Below are 19430 nucleotides of genomic sequence, written 5' to 3'. Positions count from 1 at the left end.
GCTTGCAGGATTCTTCCTTCAGCATTCTTTAAGGGCATAGCAGGATTACATCTTAGGTTTCTCTAAAATGCCTAAGTAAATTATAGTTGAATAGTCTGTACATTGACAGTAGACCATCTGTAGCCACCTCCAGTTGTATTTATTGGGGATCAGCTGAGAATATCGAACAATTCAATATGGAAGAATTGAGCAGCTCACAGCAGGCCCACACGGGTTGCAGGTGGGCAGAGTGGAGTGGTAGGACCGCAGCCCACAGCCAGGGCTCTTGTGTCAGCTCCTTGTTAGGTGTTTCACCTTGGGCAAGCCCCCTACACTCCTGAGACACTGTTTCTCTTTTTGTAAGGTGGGAATAATAACATCTGCCTCAGAGGCAGTGTGATGAAGCTGTGAAGAGTGCTCTGGGAGGATTTAGCCTGACATGGAATAAACAGTGACTTCAGGATAGCTGCACTGCTGTGATTTCATCTGTCACCATTGTTGTCACTATACTTCATAAAGCTCTGGTTCTGTTTTCTTGACTTTCTGAGCCGAGGACTTGGTGAATCAAATGGTCAGTTACTGTCCTTGTGCCATTAGCAAAATTCTTGATAGGCACAAGTCAGATGTGGAAGAAAGCCTTTGCTAGAACAGCATTTAATCATTAAGAATCAGGCCGGGTGTGGTGGCTCATGCCTGTAATCCCAGCACTTTGAGAGGCAGAGGATGGTGGATGACTTGAGGTCAGGAGTTCAAAGATGAGCCTGGCCAACATGGTGAAATCCTGTCTTTACTAAAAATATAAAGTGTGGTGGCACATGCCTGTAATCCCAGCCACCCTGGAGGCTGAGGCAGAAGAATTGCTTGCACCTGGGAGGCAGAGGTTGTGATGAGCCAAGATCGGACCACTATACTCCAGCCTGGGTGACAGAGCAATACCTTGTCTTTTTTTTTTTTTTTTTTTTTTTTTTTTTTTAAAAAAAAAAAAGGAAAAGAAAAAGTTCAAGGTCCAAACTTGATCTGATACTATCCTGTTTTGACCATAAATGTCATACTGTTGACTCTGAAGTGTCACAATGAAGCAAGTGAAAACACATTGACCTCTCGGGTGGATTGCATGGTTCACAGGTAAGCAGTGTCATTGACTCCAACCTCAACAGCCTACAGATGCCTTGTTGACAGACAGCAGGAAGGAGAGTCCAGAGAAGGTGGGATCGGTCCCTGGGGAATGTCTGCCTTTAAGCCTCACCTTTCGGTGCTTGTGTTCCAGGTGGCAGAGATGCATGGCGAGCTGATTGAGTTCAACGAGCGTCTGCACAGGGCCCTGGTGGCCAAGGAAGCCCTCGTGTCCCAGATGAGACAGGAGCTCATTGATCTCCGGGGACCGGTGAGTGTTGCCCCAACTCTGTGTGTGCATCCAGCCTCTGCCTCACACAGCCCAATAGAAAAACCCAGAGATAAACAGAGCAAGCAACCACGCCCCCACCGGCCAGATTCGCCTACATTCACCTCTGCCTCCTTTGCTTTTTCTTATGGGGAGGGGGTAAAATAAGTGAAATGTTACAAATTCTGTTGAAGCAACATTCCCTGTTAGTCATTCTGCCTTCTAGTCATCTATATTCAAATATTGGCATATAGTATCCCCTCCCATCTTTTCATACTTTACCACATGCTTAAGCTTCCATGAGCAGTAAACAGTCTTGGTTTTGTGTTCTTAACATTTATCTACATGATACTACTTTTGTATATATCTGCTGGCCACTTGTTTTTGTTTATTTGTTTTTAATTCAGTATTATGGCTTGAGGAGTAATCCATGTACATCTGATACAGGGCTTTGCAGCCATAGCATTGCTGATATTTTGGATGATATAATTCTTTATTGTGGGGGCTGTTGTGAGCATTATGGGATGTTTAGCATCATCCCTGGGTTCCGGCACTACAGGCCAATAGCTTCACTTCACCAGGCTGTGACAACCACAAATGTCTCCAGATATTGCCACATGTCCTCTGGATTTCAGAATCTGGCAGAATCACCCTTGGTTGAGATCCACTGATGTACATCATTTAATTGCTTAGCTCTGTAGATCTCTGTGGAATGAAATAGCACAGTATTTTTGATTCATTCCTGGCTTTGTCAGCATTTAGGATGTCTCCACTATTTTGCTATTACAAACTAGAATGCTGTGAGTATCTAACACTTGCCCTTTTGTGCAGACATATAATAGCTTCCTCATTTTACAAGTTCTTTATTATGTAAAATGTCCACATTTAGGCAGGTTGTGTAATGCATGCTCATGTATCCTTTGTCAGGTTGAACAATTATCAGTCATGGCCAATTGTGTTTCAGGTTATCTATATCTGCTTCCTCCTCCTATTTCATTTCATTCAAATTCTGGATATCATTTCATCTATAGACATCTTTGTACTTATCTCTAAAAATATGAAAAAATAAATCCAGTATCTTTATCACTCCATTACCAGTAATTCCTTTATGTTGTCACAGTCAGTGTTCAAATTTCCAATTGCTTCCTACCTTTGAATGGTTTCTTTTGATTCAGGATCCACATGACACCCACACATTGTAATTCGTTAATACATCTGTATGTTGCTTTTCCTTTAAATTTTAAAAATTTCGGTAAAATAAAACACCAAAAGCAATGGCAATAAAAGCCAAGATAGACAAATGGTATCTAATTAAAATTCAGAGCTTCTGTACAGCAAAAGAAACCATCATTAGAGCGAATCGGCAACTAACAGAATGGGAAAAAATTTTTGCAATCTATCCATCTGACAAAAGGCTAATAACCAGAATCTACAAAGAACTAAAACAGATATACAAGAAAAAAAAAAAAAAACCCTATTCAAAAGTGGGCAAAGGATATGAATAGACACTTTTCAAACGAAGACATATATGAGGCCAAAAACATGAAAAAATGCTAATCATCACTGGTCATTAGAGAAATGCAAATCAAAACCAATTGAGATAACATCTCACGCCAGTTACAATGGCGATCATTAAAAAATCTGGAGACAACAGATGCTGGAGAGGATGTGGAGAAATAGGAACACTCTTACACAGTTGGTGGGAGTGTAAATTAGTTCAACCATTGTGGAAGACAGTGTGGCGATTTCTCAAGGATCTAGAAATAGAAATTCCATTTGACCCAGCAGTCCCATTACTAGGCATATACCCAAAGAACTATAAATCGTTCTACTATAAAGACATAGGCACATGTATGTTCACTTCAGCCCTGTGTACAATAGCAAAGACCTGGAACCAACCCAAATGCCCATCAATGATAGACTGGACAAAGAAAATGTGGTACATATACACCATTGAATACTACACAGCGATAAAAAACGATGAGTTCATGTCCTTTGTAGGGACTTGGATGAATCTGGAAACCATCATTCTCAGCAAACTGACACAAGAACAGAAAGCCAAACACGACATGTTCTCACTCATAGGTGGGTGTTGAACAATGAGAACACGTGGACTCAGGGAGAGGAGCATCACACACTGGGGGCAGTTGGAGGGAGTAGGGGAGAGACAGCAGTGGGTGGGGAGGGAGGGGAAGGTGGGGAGGGATAACATGGGGAGAAATGCCAGATATAGTATGCATCTAAAGTTAAATAAATAAATTTCAAAAAAAATTATGGTAAAATATACCTAACGTAACATTTACCATTTTAACCATCTTTAACTGTACAGTTCAGTGGCACTAAGTATATTCCCACATTATGTGGTCATCACCAACATCCATCTCCAGAACTTTTTCATCTTCTGCAACTGAAATCCTTATTAAACACTGACTCCCTATTCCTCCCTCCGCCAGCCCTTGGGTGACCAGCATTCTACTTGCTTTCTCTACGAATTGGCTACTGTCTTAGGTTTCTTTTCTTCCATAGCGTCTTCTCTCATCTCTCTCTCTCCCCTTCTATCTCGTAATTTGTTTACTGAAGACACTGGATTTGCCTTACAGAAGTTTTCACCACCTAAGTTTTGCTGATGGTATCTCTGTACTGTGATTTGATATGCTTCTTTATTTCTGGTGTTTCCTTAAATTAAAGGTTTGGATTAAGGTTTAATTTTGCTGATTACATGACTGTTAGTGGGTGATGTTTTCTGTCGGGAGATACATAATGCCTGCTGTCTTTCTGTGATATCAGCAGCCATCTGTTATCACTTCCTGGGTCCATTACATAAATGTTTCTTTAAGGTCAGTACCTAAGTGTGAAATTTCGGGGTTTTAGTATATGGCATCTCAAACTTGACTGAGTTTCCCTATTTTATAAAGTAAAAGGAACCTATTTATTATCCTTCTGTTTGTGTGCAAAAGTTCCTGCTGACTCTTTTACATCTCTACTGTGATGTTTTATATACTTGTCTTCATCCGCTGTTCCTGGGCCATAACTCTCATAGCCGTTGTTATAATGTTGGATTCACATTAGGCCTCAGAAGACGGTCTCAGAAAACAGAATCTCTCTCTCTGACCTTCTGCCGCTCTCTTTTCACCTGTTCCTTTTTCTACCCAAGGCAGGGCTCTAATCATCCCCTGCTCTCCATAAAGAAATTGACCCATGTTGTCTGATTGTAGGTCACAAGTCCCCCATTTCAGAAGTGGTCCAGCCTCATACCCTGGAGGAAAGAATACTGCTCAGAAAATCCAAGAAAGATCTGGAGAGACAGGCCTTGCAGGGTCTCCCCACTCAGTCTGTTAGTCTTAGACCATGCCCCTTTTATCCAGTCACATCATTGTTAATCTTAGTTATCCAGTGATGTCTCCATAAAAAGCCCAGGAAGATGGAATGCAGGGAGCTTCCAGGTAGCTGAGCAAGTTGAGGTTGATACACCGGGGAGAGCATGGAAGCTCTACATTCCTTTCCATACCTTGGCCTATGCATCTCTTCATCTGTATCCTTTGGAATATCCTTTATAATCAACCAGAAAATGGGTTTCCCTGATTTCTGTGTGCTGCTGTAGCAAATTAATGGAACCCAAGAAAAGGGTTGTGAGAGCTGCGGTTTATCGCTAGTCAGTCAGAAGCACAGGTGAAACAACCTTGGGCTTGTGGTTGGCATCAGAAGTGAGGGGGGGAGTCTTGTGGGACTGAGCGTCACCCTCTGGGATCCCATGCTACCTCCAGGTAGATGTGTCAGAATTGAATCAGAGAATACCCAGCTGCTGGTATCTGCTGCAGAACTCATTGTTGGGTGGTAGGGAGAAACCCCCCACATTCTGTCCTAAGAAGTCGTCTTTGTTAATGGTTGTGGCATGACAGCAGGGGGAAAATGGTTCATGTTTTCCCACTTGTACCCATCAAAGCCTTTTTGCATGAGATGGCTTTAACTTGCATTTCCCTGACCACAGATGAGGTTGTCCCTCTTTTCATTTGCTTGTTCCCCATCCTGGGTTCCACATTTGACTTCTCACAGCCTTTGTCATTTTTCTACTGCACGATATTTAGTTTTCTTGCTTTCTGACTGTTTTTATGTCTCCTTTGCAGTTACATGTATTGTCCTTATCTCCTCCTAGCCTATGGCTTCATCATTCACCTTAAATACAAGAAAATGTAAAACATTTGTAAAAGCAGAGGGAATTACATAACAAAAACCTGTGTCCCTGTCACTCAGCCTCATTAATAATCAACTAAAGGTCATTCTTGCTGTGCTCATACTCTACCAGTTACTTCTAAATTCAGATTATTTGGGTGTAAATCCAATCCATCTTAATGATTTCATTCATAAATACTCAATACTTACTGCTAAAATATATTCACATACCATTATCACACCTACTTTTATTTTATTTATTTATTTTTTTGAGACTGAACCTGTCTCTGTCACCCAGGCTGGATTGTAGATCCCTAGCCTGGGCGACAGAGAAAGATTGTGTGATCTCGGCTCACTGCAACCTCCACCTTCTGGGTTCAAGCAATTCTAGTGCTTCAGCCTCCTGTGTAGCTTGGATTTCAGGTGCTTGCCACCACCTGGGTAATTTTTACATTTTTAATAGAGATGGGGTTTCACTATGTTGGCCAGGCTGATCTCAAACTCCTGTCCTCAAATGATCTGCCTACCTCAACCTCCCAAAGTCCTGGGATTATAGGCGTGAGCCACCACACCCTGGCCTCACTCATATTTTTAACAATAATTTCATTATATCATGAAATACCCAGTGTTCAATATTCTTCACTTAGCTCAAAAGATATTTTCATTTCTTCATGTTGATCGAGACCCTGATAAAGTTCACATAGTGCATTTGGGTGATGCACCTCTTCAGGGTCTTTTAATTTGTAGATTCCCTTGCTGTTTCTCTCTTTTTTCTCTTGTCTTTTCTGTCATTATTGTGGAGGACACTTGGCTCCTTGAGCTGTAGGTTTTCCCAGTGAAGATTTTGCTAATTGCAACTGTATGGTGATGTTTGTCATGTTCCTCTGTCTCCTACCTTTCCTTTAAGTTGGTCATTCACTCTGGGGGCTTGACAAGTTTCAGGTTTGGTCTTTTTGCCACAGCAGTGTCACAGGTGGTGGTGTGTGTCTCCCTCAGGAGGCTTATAAACGTTGGTCTAGGAAAGCACTATTGGAGGTGCCAGTTCACACCAGACCCCATTTGTTTCAGTGGGACCAGTGTGCAAATGTAATCCTCACCCTTGCCTCCACCATATTGAAAGCCTAACTGTAGTCCCTTACCGAGTTTGCTTCCCTAATTCCTGACAGCTCCAAGACTTTGTACATGTTTTGTGAATTTCTTTAATTAGGTACTTAGGAGATTCCTTAAGAGGAAGCATATTTAGGAAGGACCTGTTGCATGCTAATAACCCTTTCAGGGAGGTAATATCAGCTCCATTTTACAGGTTTACTGAGGTTCAGAGAAATCTGCAGTCATTCTGTGAGTGTGTATGTAATAGGGCCTGGATTCAAACTCAAACTCAGGTTTAATTACAAAGCCCATTTTCTTTCTCCAAGCTACACCAGCTCTAGGGAATTGCCGGGAACAGATATGGGAGAGGGGGCCCTTTGTGTTACCCATTTCCCCCAGGGAAGGTTCCAGCATCCCTGCAGTGGCCCTCCCACCCATGTTGCACATTACAGACTTGGGCAGCGTCTAATCTACCTCCTCTGAGAAAGGACTATGGGATGTGGAGATGGAGACGTGGCCCTGACCTGTCTCCCATGTGAATGGTGTAGATCTTCAAGGTGGGCCAGTTTCTCCCTTGTGCCTGCCCAACACCAAGGGTCCCAGCCTACTCCAAGGCTAGCCTTGAAAGAGAGGGGCCCAGTGGGCACTCAGGAACCCAGCCGTAGTCCCATTTCATAGGACAGTTCAGTTTCACCCTGTGAATGTCAGGTGGTAAATGGTAGGTGACTGTTGTTACTGCAGATACATTTTTGGAGAGCAACATCAGTGCATCATTCTCATGGTAGATAATAAAAACAACCAATTAACCAGTACAAATGAATAACTGCTGACATTAATAACTAATATTTATTAATTCATCTCAGTAAAAAATTTGGCTTCCCTCTTGAATGTTAGTAATTCATTTAATCCTCACATGCCCTAATAGTTATTACCATTGTGATGCCCATTTTGCAGAAGACAAAGCTGAGACTCAGAAACATTGTAACTCTCCTAGACTCCTACACTGAGAAGTGGCAGTTCTGGGTCTTTTTTTCTTTTGAGTCGTATTTTCGCCCTTGTTGCCCAGGCTGGAGTACAGTGATGCAATCTCGGCTTATGATGACCTCTGCCTCCCAGGTTCAAGTGATTCTCATGCCTCAGCCTCCTGAGTAGCTAGAATTACAGGCATGAGCCACCAGGTCCAGCTAATTTTGTATTTTTAGTAGTGACAGGGTTTCTCCGTGTTGGTCAGGCTGATCTCAAACTCCTGACCTCAGGTGATCTTCCCTCCTCAATCTCCGAAAGTGCTAGGATTATAGGCATGAGCCACCACACCTGGCCCTATTTTTTTCTTAAAATTTTTTTTCATATTGTACGATAAGATATACTAATGGTAATATTTTTGCTTTTAACAGTTGGAAAGTATCAAAGTTTTTAGACTCATGACAAACCTTAGTGTCCCCATGTTAAAAAGTTAAGTAGTAAAAAAGTAGTAAAATAAATCTCTTCCTGTCTCTGACCCCCTGATTTTCCTACCCGGAGGCAGTAACTGTTACTAGTCTTGGGTTTCTCTTTCCACATAGAAGTGATGCCTCAGCACACTGCTTACATGTGCCTACATATTTTAATAATGAGTAGCCTGCTGAATTCATTGTAGTGTGTCCTGCTTTTCCTCATTTAACAGTATGCTTTAGAGATCTTTTAATTTTATTTCACGAGTAGAATTGTCATTCATTTTAAGAACTGGGCTTGTTCCCTTTAACTGACAAAACTGTAATTGATTTCACCAGGCTCCTGTTGGATGTTGCATGGTTTCCCATTTTTGTTTTTACGGTAATGTTGGGATAGGATCCTGGGTGGAAATCATCAATGTAGGTGAAATCCTCCATTTAGACTAGAAGGCTGGCTGGCAGTCCACCGGGCTCAGTTAGACTGGGTGAAAACCCAGAGATCTTGCCCTGCAGGACTTTTGGGGCTTTGGAAAGGATGACCACCTCCTCTCAACCTCCTCCACCAGGAATAAAGAATATTGCTGCTGCAGGAATATCCTTTTTGAGGCTCGTAATCCTTTAGGAGGCCATGACGTAGTTCCAACAATGCATTGGGCATACAAACAAAGTATTTCCTCTTTTATGAATTTGGCGGTTGAGTTGCAGAAGGATTTCGGCTGCTGTACCCCTGTGCCCACCACCAGTGTTTCCTCATACTCTCCCAGGGTGCTGGACCTTGTGCCCTTTGCTGCCTCCCACTTAGGGCTGTCACTCCTGGTGTTCCCTGGCCTGGAATATGCTCAGTGCCAGTGTTGTATTTGACTGGAGCGTAGAAAGTTATCACAAGACAAAAGTATGCCAGATTGCAGGGTCATTTATTATGCCAGCAACCACAGAGGACTCACGTCTCTCCAACCTGTGGTGGCAACAGGAGGGTGCCATGATTTTTTATACCCGAAAAACCACCTTGGGAGTGGGGGTGAGGGGCGGGGATGGGGATGAAAAGGCTTCAGACATTCCGAGGGCAAGTGGATTCTGTAAATTACCTCCTGGGCAGAGATGAGGGTGGGGGTCTCCAGACATTCCAAGGGCCAGGGGACTTTTGTCATTCCGTTTGTTACTTAAGTGGTTTACAGAAGTCAAGATAAACATTTGTTTACACATTATCTGGTTAAGGTGGAAATCACAGACCTTAGTTACTTATTACAAGTCACAGGAGCCAGGATGGAACTAGCTTGGGCTGCTTAGTCTGGCAATTGCCGGTAAGCAAAGGCTAGCAATTCTGGCAGTTACTGATAAGAAAAGGTAAGCAGCTTTACATAGTTTTGAAGAACAAACTAGCAGTTCTATTTACAGAGGCCAAGGACAGTAGTTATTGTAAGGAGAATGGGGCAGCCATTTCAACTTATCTAAAAACAGTTTTGCATTTTATAAAATAGTTTTGCTCCGGTTCTGGCTCTAGGCCAGCACAATATCACACCAGGCTGCATATTAGCTCAATGCTTCCTCAGGAACCCTCCCTGATGCCCTGACAAGGTCAGATTTTCTGTGTTGACTATGATGCTGATATGTGTCTCTCCCTTCCTGTCTTAATGTAATGTTACGCGGAAGTATCACGGATCAGTGTTATTTTCTTCGCGCCCACAAGGGCAAGTTTTTGTTTCTTTCTGCTCCCTTTGGGTTTCAGAGATTCACGTGGTACGTGTTCAGTGAATGTGGGTTGACCCATTGAGTGAATGAGTAGGTGAGTATCACCAGTAAGCCCCCATGCCATGCCAGCTCATCTCTCCTGTGTGCCATGCTTCCTCTTGCTTAAGTCTGATGCCCTCCAGGACAGAGATAGCCATTTACACAAAGGCAGCTGTAATTGTCATCAGATCCTTTCCTCCAGCAAGGTGTGATGGCCAGAAGGGAGGAGCAAGTAAAACGGTAGTTAAGGGCCTGAAGGCTGTTGGAAGAGCTGGCCACTTGGACCAGGGTCCCCAGGGGACGCCCAGATGATTAACTCAGGCTTGCTTTGGTCATCTCCCCAGAGTCAGACATCCAGGGCAAAAGGAAGAAGACTGTTTCCAGCTCGGTTTTCCTCCTGGAGTCTTCTTTAGATTTTTGCTCTGGCTTTTCACTGGGAGAGGCATCTACTATTGGAATCTCAGCCTTTTCTCTTTTCCTTTCCATTGGGCCTGGATCCTTGACCACACTGGATTAGGCTTCCTCCCAGACCCCAGGGTATTCCAGTGACTCACGGTCAGGACTCTCTGCTTTTGGTAGAAACCCGAATCTTCATCTCTTCTAGCTGCTGGGAATAAACATGGTGCCGGCCATAGCACGAGGTTCTGTAAGGTTCCACCAGTGAAATGGTCCTCTCTGTGCTGGCCTCATGACCCATTTCCAACTCTGATCCCTTGTGCCTAGCACCATGCCTGGCATGTAGTAGGTGCTCAGTAAGTGTTTACTACATGATAACTTCATTTTCATAGAGCAGAGGATGAGTGCATAGACAAAATGATAATTCATAAAAATGAGATGAGCAGGGTTAGTTTCCTTTCAGTGGTATCTTTTTATAACACAGGTTGAGCAGCTCTTTTCTGAAGTATTTGGGACGACAAGTGTTCCAGATTTCTTTACATTTTGGAATATTTTTATTATACTAGTGGGTTGAGCATCCCTGATCTAAAAATCTGAAACCCGTAGTGCTCCAAAATCCAAAAATTTTTGGGTGCCAGCATGGTGCTCAAAAGAAGTGCTCACTGGAACATTTTGGATTTCAGATTTTAGGATTAGGAATGCTTAACTTGTATCATTATATATACTTTATTCTTTCTAGAGACAGGGTCTTGCTCTTGTTGCCCAGGCTGAGTGCAGTGGCACCATCATAGCTCACTGTAACCTCAAATTCCTAGACTCAAGCAATCCTCCTGCCTCAGCCTCTGGAGTAGCTAGGACTACAGGTGTGTGCCACGAAGCCTGGGTATTTTATTTTATTTTTGTAGAGGCAGGATCTCACTGTATTGCCCAGGCTGGTCTTGAACACCTGGCATCAAGCTGTCTTCCTGCTTTGGTCTCCCAAATTGCTGGGATTACAGGCGTGAGCCAGCAGATTTGGCCTGTGTATCCTTTTAGGCTAAGTCACTTATTTTTCAGGGAAAGGAGTTTGGGATTAAGGGTTGAATTTTTCTCTCTTCTTTTTTTTTTTTTTAACTGTGAGTATTTTTAGCCCTCTCTTCTCATTATTTTTTTTCTTCTCTTTGGTATAAGATGTGAATGAATGCTGGAGTTTTTTTTTTTACCTTTTAGCAGGATTTGATTACACTCTGAGAGAACAGCTCCTAGTTTGAATAATAAATGGAGACAGGGAAATAGAACCCTGTAAGTCTGCAAGTTGTAGAGGTCAGTTAAAGGCACAGCGCTGAAAGCCCAAGGTGAGGCCACTGATTAAATGCAGCTTGTTCCCGTGGCAGATGCAAACAAGAGCTCACTTTACACAATGGACATTGGATTCCTCTTTTTTTCTGCCCCTTTGGCAAGGCTCTGTTTCTCTGTCCCTAGTCCTATTTCTGATCACCTCCACTTAAGCAGAAAAGATGGCCTGGGGTGGTATGACTTGCGGCCTGTGGAACTACTGCTCGAACTGCAAGCATCCACGCTGTCAGCTCCTTCCCCACACCCCACTCTCTCACTGTTCCCCTCCCTTGTCTGTTTGGTTAGGGAGCCACCCTTTGGTAGACCTTTGCTGTGTGTTTCACTTGCATTTTTCCCTTGCACCCTCCAGGCAGTCCTTATAATTTTCTCATTAGGCCTACTTTTCAGCCGAGCAAATTGAGGTTTTATGACTCACCCAAAGGCACACGGCTTCAAGGTAGCACCTGAATGCAAACCCAGGACTCTTGTTCTATACCACCACACTGCTCATTCTTTTATTTTTTCCAATTTCAAGCAAAATTTGGCATCTTTGTGCTCCAGACACAGCACTCTGGATGGTTTTAAACATTCAGATGCTTGTGCGGTGAAGCTCTCAAACATGCCCATTCTTTACCTGAAAAGCAAAATCTCTCCCTTTCTTATCTCTCCTTCTTATTTCATACATCAGGAGTTTTTTTGTGTGGGGGGGTGTGTGTGTTTTGCTGTTGTTTTTAGCATACTCGTCACTTGGTGTTAATTTTAGAAGGGCTCTTTGGCGGCTGGGCGCAGTGGCTCACACCTGAAATCCCAGTACTTTGGGAGGTCGAGGCAGGTGGATCACTTTAGGTCTGGAGTTCAAGACCAGCCTGGCGAACATGGCGAAACCTTGCCTGTACTGAATATACAAAAATTAGCCAGGCGTGGTGGTGCACACCTGTAATCCCAGCTACTACTCAGGAGGCTGATGCAGGAGAGTTGCTTGAACCCGGGCGGTGGAGGTTGCCGTGAGCTGAGATCATGCCACTGTACTCCAGCCTGGATGACACAGCAAGACTCCATCTCAAAAAAAAAAAAAGTGCTCTTTGGAAACTTGTAATCTAGAAAAGACAGTTTCCCAAAAGCAGAAGAGTGATTCAGTGAGGGTTTGCATAGTTGGTTCATATATTTTTTTTTTAAAAAGGAGCTGGGGTTCTGTGATGTACTAAGCCTGAAAAATGTTGGATTAAAGATAGTTTGATGGTCTTCTGTACTGTGGTCACACACGAGGGTGCTCCATGCCTCTCCACAAGGGATGGGGTAGGTATGGCAATGCTTCCCAGAATTACTTCCCCGGGGAATATCTTTTCTAAGAAGATGCTCATGGAACTGTTTTCCGATGAGTGCGTTTGGGAAAAGTAGGGCCATTAAATGTCATGTTTTTTATTGATGTACTAGCTAGCGGGGAGATCATCAGAGCCAGCTTTATCTCATGAGCCTGCCCTGGCATGGAGTCTGCAGGGCCCCGGGGAGAGAGGGTGACATAGCGTGGCTGTGGGGTACAGTGGGTCTGCCTGTGTTCACTCCTGGGTCCAATTGGCCTCCCACCCACTCACCAGCCTGGTCAGGTTTGGTCTGAACAGCACTGCCTTTCCCAGGCACTTTGGGTCTTTGCAACCTGGGCTGTCTCTATATTCTGCATTTTCTCCCACTCTCTCCATTTCTCTCCCTTTTTGATTCTTTGTTTCTTCTTTTGTCTCTGTGTGCTTCTCTTTTTGTGGTTCTTTTGTGTATGCCTTTCCCTCCCTCCCTGTCTCTCTGTGTCTCTCTCTGCTTCCTTCTTTGTGTCTGCCTCTGTTTGTCTTTACATCTGTCTCTCTCTCTCTCTCTCGTTTCCTATGTCTGTCTGTCTCTTCCCCCTGCCTGACGCTCTCTCTGTGGTTGTAACCCTCTCCCTCTCCTTCCCCTTCCACTCTCCCATTGTCTCCAGTTTAATAAACATTTACATTGCTGTATGTTGCCATGATAATTACTGTTCATTGCAATTGCCCTGACAAACTACAAAGCCTTTTCATCTCCCCTTCATCATCCAAGACTTGTGTGTTTTGTGAGGGTCCCTGTGGAGTGGGCCATTGCTAGCCTTCCACTGTATGACCGGCCCCTGATGAGTGTTTCTGGGCACTTTGTGCTGTGGCGTTCGCCACTCTGTAGTACCACTTGGTGTTGACCTTTTCATTTTTCCCTGTGGACCAGGAGCTTCCCTGAGATAGAGACTGTTGTCTTCATTCTCCTCTCCTCAGAGCCTGGAACACATAGTCACTCAGGGAGCATATGATGTAGCCATCTGAGTGTGGACCTGTAGTATCTCTGCTAACACTCTGTTCACTAGCACGTTCGATACCCAGAAAGCTGCCTTCCCATCCTACTTGGTAACACGCCTCCCATGGGTTCTCGCTGTGAGCTGTCTGTGTTTCCAGGGGCACCTTGCTTCCTCTGAGATGTCTGAGCTGATGGGAGAGAAAGATGAGTAATTTCAAATCCAGGGATGAGATAAATGGAAAAACCCCATCCCAAGTTTTGTAATAAGATTCCCTTTAAAATAAAACGCTCCCTGGGACTTTCTTGGTATCTTTAAAACCTTCAGAGGGAGTGATCTCATTTGAGGGCTGATGCTATTTAAGAATGGAAGCTTAATAAGAAATCTATTTTTCTGCCGGGTGGCGCTTGCCGCATAGCTAATGATCAAGTACCAAATTGTCTGCTGTCCCACGGCAACGCTAAGCTTCGTGTTCCAAATTCTAAGAGGCTTTTTAACTCAGCACTTGGACATCCCTGTTTTAATCGTCTGCCTTCTTGAAGGAGATTATTTTTAAAGTGCCATTTAAGAGAGGCTACCAAAAATATATCTCACAGAGAGGCTTAACTCAGAAATATTAGTCTTTGACACAAAATCATTTGGAAAGATGCTGGTGGAACTCAATTTAAACCTCTCAGATCCAGAGAAGAAAAGCTTCTATTTGGGCCTCGCTGTGTTTTCTTGACCAGGGCCAAACACCGCAAGTGATCACATGCTCCTTGCTGTTCATGCAGGTGCTTCTTGCACCTGGGGGAGTTGGCTGTATTAAAACAACAGATCTTTCTTTTCTGATGCACCTGTGTGAAAGTCTCATCCTTTACCTGGGTTGCTCATCACCATACACAGTCGATTTCCCCTGGGGACCCATGAGGGGTTTGAGTGGATGGAGTCTGGTTGTCCAAGGCTTCCAGGTGTGGAACTTTAAAATACACTTCCATGAAGATCAGAGTTTCGCGTGGGCTGGCAAATGCAGTGTACGCAAGCTTAACTTTAAAGCTGGTCCTATGTTAATGCAAATAGAAAGCATTGGCAAGGTGCAAAGTAATCAAGATTTATAAACTTGGTGCTGTATAACAACTTCAGCTGTGAGTCGAGGGAGACATTTTCCACACTGGCTTATGTCGTCTGTCAGTCACTTGTGTTTTGTGTGGCTGCTTTAACCAGGTTGAGGCAGGCTATGGAGATGTAGCAGACATGGAAGATACAGTCTGTGCCTTTGAGAAGGTCAAAGCCCAGAATACATTTTGTGTGGATTGTGACTCTCTGGCGTAACTTCATGGTGATTTGGCATGGAGACAGAGGTCCTGCTTGGATAATGCTGAGGCCTTTCCTGCCAGTGATCCTGAAGGAATAGAAGCTGGGATTGCAAAGCATCTTTTGACCCCATTGTTCGACCTGTCTTCTGCTCTCCAGCGTATGTTTGTGAACGCTTGGTTTGAGTTGGCTGCTCACAACCTCACCTGTAGGAGAAGGGACAGGCAGCAGCTACCAGCATACTCCTGGGGCCAGAGGCCCCTTGTTCGCATTTTAGTTACCACTCAATCCTTCCTGAAATGACCTCTCTTTGTTCTTTGAATTTCATTTGACCCAGGTGCAGGTGCACATATTTGAATTCATCAAAATCCTCAGCTCTTGATGCGCATTCATTATTGGTACAAGAAGGCCAGTTCTTATTTAATATGTAAGCTTCCTCTGATCTTATTCTTTGTCTCTTATGGAAACTGCCCCGAGACTCCACTCACCTCTCCCACAAGTAGCAATCTCAAGACCCCAGGTTCTTTGCTCCTGCCTGGTATGCACACTATTAGCATTTTCCTATCTTTATATGATGTCATGAGCATGGAAAAGGGGTTCCTGTGCCTGGGGCATCCACATGAGACTCCTCTAGAAGCTAATCTGGGCCAGGTCCTCTCCTCCACATGGTCAGACGATGACACTGTCCTTGACCATTTGATTTTTGTCATCCTAAAAATATGGACTCTCCCAGCATCTTCTGTGTCAACTCCACCTTGTAAATCTCACTGGCCATGACACATGCATCTAGATACCAATTTAATTTATTCAATTTCTGCTAAATTAACACACACAGTATTTCCAGGGATACATAATAATCATGATTATATTGGTAGTCATACAAGCCCTCTAACTATATTATACTTATTCCTTAATTTAGTACATTTCTTTCCCTGCGTTAAAACAGTTCACTTCTGGTTAGTCACATCTTCCACACAAGCTGCATCTGACATTCTATATATTTTTTAAAGATTTTTTTCTTCTTTAAAAAAATCTTTCTTAGAGGCGAGGCGCACTGGCTCACACCTGTGATCTCAGCACTTTGGGTGGCTGAGGTGGGCAGATCACCTGAGGTCAGGAGTTTGAGACCAGCCTGACCAACATGGTAAAATCCCATCTAAAAATAAAAAAAAAAAATAGCTGGACATGGTAAATATTAGCCGGGTATGTGCCTGTAATCCCAGCTGCAAAGGAGGCTGAGGCAGTAGAATTGCTTGAAACTGGGAGGTGGAAGCTGCAGTGAGCCAAGATCGCACCACTGCACTCCAGCCTAAGCAACAAAGAGAGACTCTGTCTCAAAAAAGAAAACAGAAAACAGAAACAAAACAAAACAAACAAAAACTTTCTTAAAAAATAAAGGTGGCTGGGTGCAGTGGCTCACGCCTGTAATCTTAGCCCTTTGGGAGGCCGAGGCAAGTGGATCACCTGAGGTCAGGAGTTCGATACCAGCCTGGCCAAAATAGTGAAACCTTGTCTCTACTAAAAATAAAAAATTAGCTGGGTGTGGTGGTGGGTCCCTGTAACCCCAGCTACTCCTGGGGCTGAGGCAGGATAATTGCTTGAAGCTGGGAGGTGGAGGTTGCAGTGAGAGGAGATCACCTCATTGTACTTCAGCCTGGACGACAGAGCAAAACTTCATCTAGAAAAAAATAAATAAAGGCACATTTCTGCTTCCATGTCTCCTGGGCCATCATTCACTTAAGCATTCTGGGCTAGGCAGTGAGCAGCACCAAGGGCATCTCACAGCAAATTCTAGGAGGCTTCCCCACCTCCCTGAAATGAATTTATATAATCTCCTAGTAAAATCAATGCTGTTTTTCTGTGTGTTTCATGGAGTTTGATTCATTGGCCAGCTGGTCTGTGGGAACCAGAGCAGATTGTGCCTAGATTCATTGCTGTCTCTTTTCTGGGCGACCAGCACGTTATGTGATTAGATAGGAATAGATACGTTTTGGTAAAGGGACTTCTGATTTAGTTGCAAAAAGCCAAGTCTTTGGCTCCACTTGACCTGTTCTTTTGTAAATGACCTCTTCCTGAGGGGTAGACACCATCTTGGTGTTACCTATGCCACAGTGTTCTTGGGCTGCAGCCTTCTTGCCCATAAGGTCTGCAGAGCTGCCGCTCTGGTTTCTGAAGAAGGTGAGTTTGTTGATCAGAGTTCAAATGGCGTTCTCCCACATAATAGAAAACGGAGGGCCTCGTCCACCCCAAAGCAGGTGACCGTGGTTTGGGATGCAACTGATGTTGCCAGCCAAGCATTGGAGATTGGCCAAGGCTTTTGATAAAGTTGGAAGAACCTCTAGTTCCTTTAGATCCCTCCCTCCCTCTCTGTCTTCCTGTCTTCTTCCCTTTCTCCCTTCCTATCTTCCTCCCTTCCCCTCTTCATTTCTTCCTCTCTTTCTCCCTTCATTTCTTCCTCCATTCCTTTTTCCTTCCTTTCTTAAATAGAGACAGGGTCTTTCTCTGTCACCCAGGCTGGAGTGCAGAGGTGCAGTCATAGCTTACTGAGGCCTCGAACTGGGCTCAGTCATCCTTGCCCCTCAGCCTCCAGAGAAGCTGGTACTATAGATGCATACCACCATGCTTGGCTAATTTTGTTGTTTTTTGAAATGTTTTGTAGAGACAGGGTCTTTCTGTGTTGCCCATGCTGGTCTCAAACTTCTGGGCTCAAGCAGTCGTCCTGCCTTAGCCTCCCACAGTGTTGGGATCATAGGCGTGAGCCACTGCACCCAGCCAGATTTTGATTTCTATTCTGGGAAAGTGGTTTCCTTTAGTTTCTCCTGTCCAGAGTGTCACTGCTGTGCCAGCCTGAGTGTGTGGGCCTCCCGTGGGAATAGCCACCCTGTCCTGTTTGAGCAAAGCGCGCAGCCAACTCTTGCCCCCAGTGCTGCAGTGCAACACAGATATTTTTCAGCTTTTAAAAATAATATGGCAGATGCAAAGCAGGACCTGACTCTTGCCTTCACCCTCATCTCTTGCCGTCTGCTGTTTTTCCACCCGGTCCTGTCACTCAGCATTTGCTCTTCCTGTTCCTTCTACTTCCAGCACTCTGCCTTTTCACCATTTGCCTTTTAGAAGACATGTTTTAACATTTTTTTCTAAGTTATATAAATAATATAAAAATACATTTCTGAAAGAATATAAATGATGCAAAACTATACAGAGCACGAAAAACAAGTGCTCCCTCCCAGCGATCCTGCTATGAAGCGTTTGGTATATACCCTTCCAGGTATTTTTTATGCATTTACATATAGACAGGTGTATATGTATACACACACACACGCACACGTGCATAACACACATCTATTTTTAACACAAATGGGATCATTATACTGTTCATATTGTTTTGAGACTGTGCATTCTTCAGTCACGAATACATGTGAAAGCATACTCTTCCAAATCTTCCCCATCCTTCAAGGTCTCGCTCATTCTTTGAGAAAGCCCTTAGTGGCCTTGTCAATACTGAGTTTTGGTAGGTATGTTTCCAGTGTTCTTTAAATTCCTGTAATCCTTTTCCCCTCTGGACCGCTTATTTTGTCTAATCTTATGTTGTTCTTTGTTTATTCATTAGTTAATTAGTTCTGTTGAGCTACATGCAGTTAATTTGGCCCCCAAGAAGTTGTCTTTAGTAATGGAAGACATAGGTGCACTAAATGTCCTTGCAGTGGAGGTTGAGGTCGTGGCAGATGGCAGGCTCTTGATGCATGGTGAAATGAAAGAATGAGCAGTGAGTAAGAAATAGAATTATGTAGGTATCAGCTATAATGATGCCACAATGGTGGGGTTAATTACCTGCTGGGGTATGTCACAGAAGGTTTCCAAGAGGAGATGTTTGACTTGAGTTCTGAAGGATGAGTTGATCGGGAAGGTAGCCTGTTAGGCAGTGAGAATGGTGGTGTAAATTGACATGGTTTGTTCATAATACTTTGATCTGCTAGCTACATGGGTGTATCCTTTGGCTTCTCCAAAGGAGATAATGAAGTTCTTAAAAGTGGGAATGCCATTACACTCCTACCAGCAGACAGGTATCATTAGTACTTGCCACATACCAAATCCTATTCTATGAGCTGTTCATATAGTGGCAAGCAGTGATGGAGGTTCTCCTGTCTCCATTTTAGAGTTGAGGAGACTAAGGCACCGATAAGAGAGGTTATATCTCCCAGTCCCCATGTCTCCATGACTAGTAGGAGATGGAGCTGGCATGTCTCTTTTTAGTCTTCATGTCCTTACCTTTGTTTCCTTAAATTTTTTTATTTTTAATTTTTTTAAGAGACGGTCTCGCTCTGTTGCCCAGACTGGAGTGTAGTGGTGCTGTCAT

The 19430-nt window shown here is 43.8% G+C and overlaps 1 protein-coding gene across 7 annotated transcripts in view; it reads left to right on the top strand.

Moving 5' to 3' along the window:
* Nucleotides 1-19430, top strand: part of SNX29 (sorting nexin 29) — a 588630-nt gene that overhangs the window by 378289 nt on the left and 190911 nt on the right. For all 7 annotated transcript variants that reach the window (XR_004258239.1, XM_032243340.1, XM_032243341.1 and 4 more), the window contains one exon: nucleotides 1247-1363. Coding sequence is in view for 6 of the 7 variants with exons in the window: in XM_032243340.1 (XP_032099231.1) it covers nucleotides 1247-1363 (117 nt within the window). In the remaining variant the exon portion in view is untranslated. The remainder of the gene's footprint in view (nucleotides 1-1246; nucleotides 1364-19430) is intronic.

This window comes from Sapajus apella, unplaced genomic scaffold (genome assembly GCF_009761245.1).
Source record: "Sapajus apella isolate SASKATOON/1434 unplaced genomic scaffold, GSC_monkey_1.0 scaffold51, whole genome shotgun sequence".
Taxonomy (NCBI): Eukaryota; Metazoa; Chordata; class Mammalia; order Primates; family Cebidae; genus Sapajus; species Sapajus apella.
Note: the sequence above shows the minus strand (reverse complement) of the source record. Positions and strands in the feature narration are given on the sequence as shown.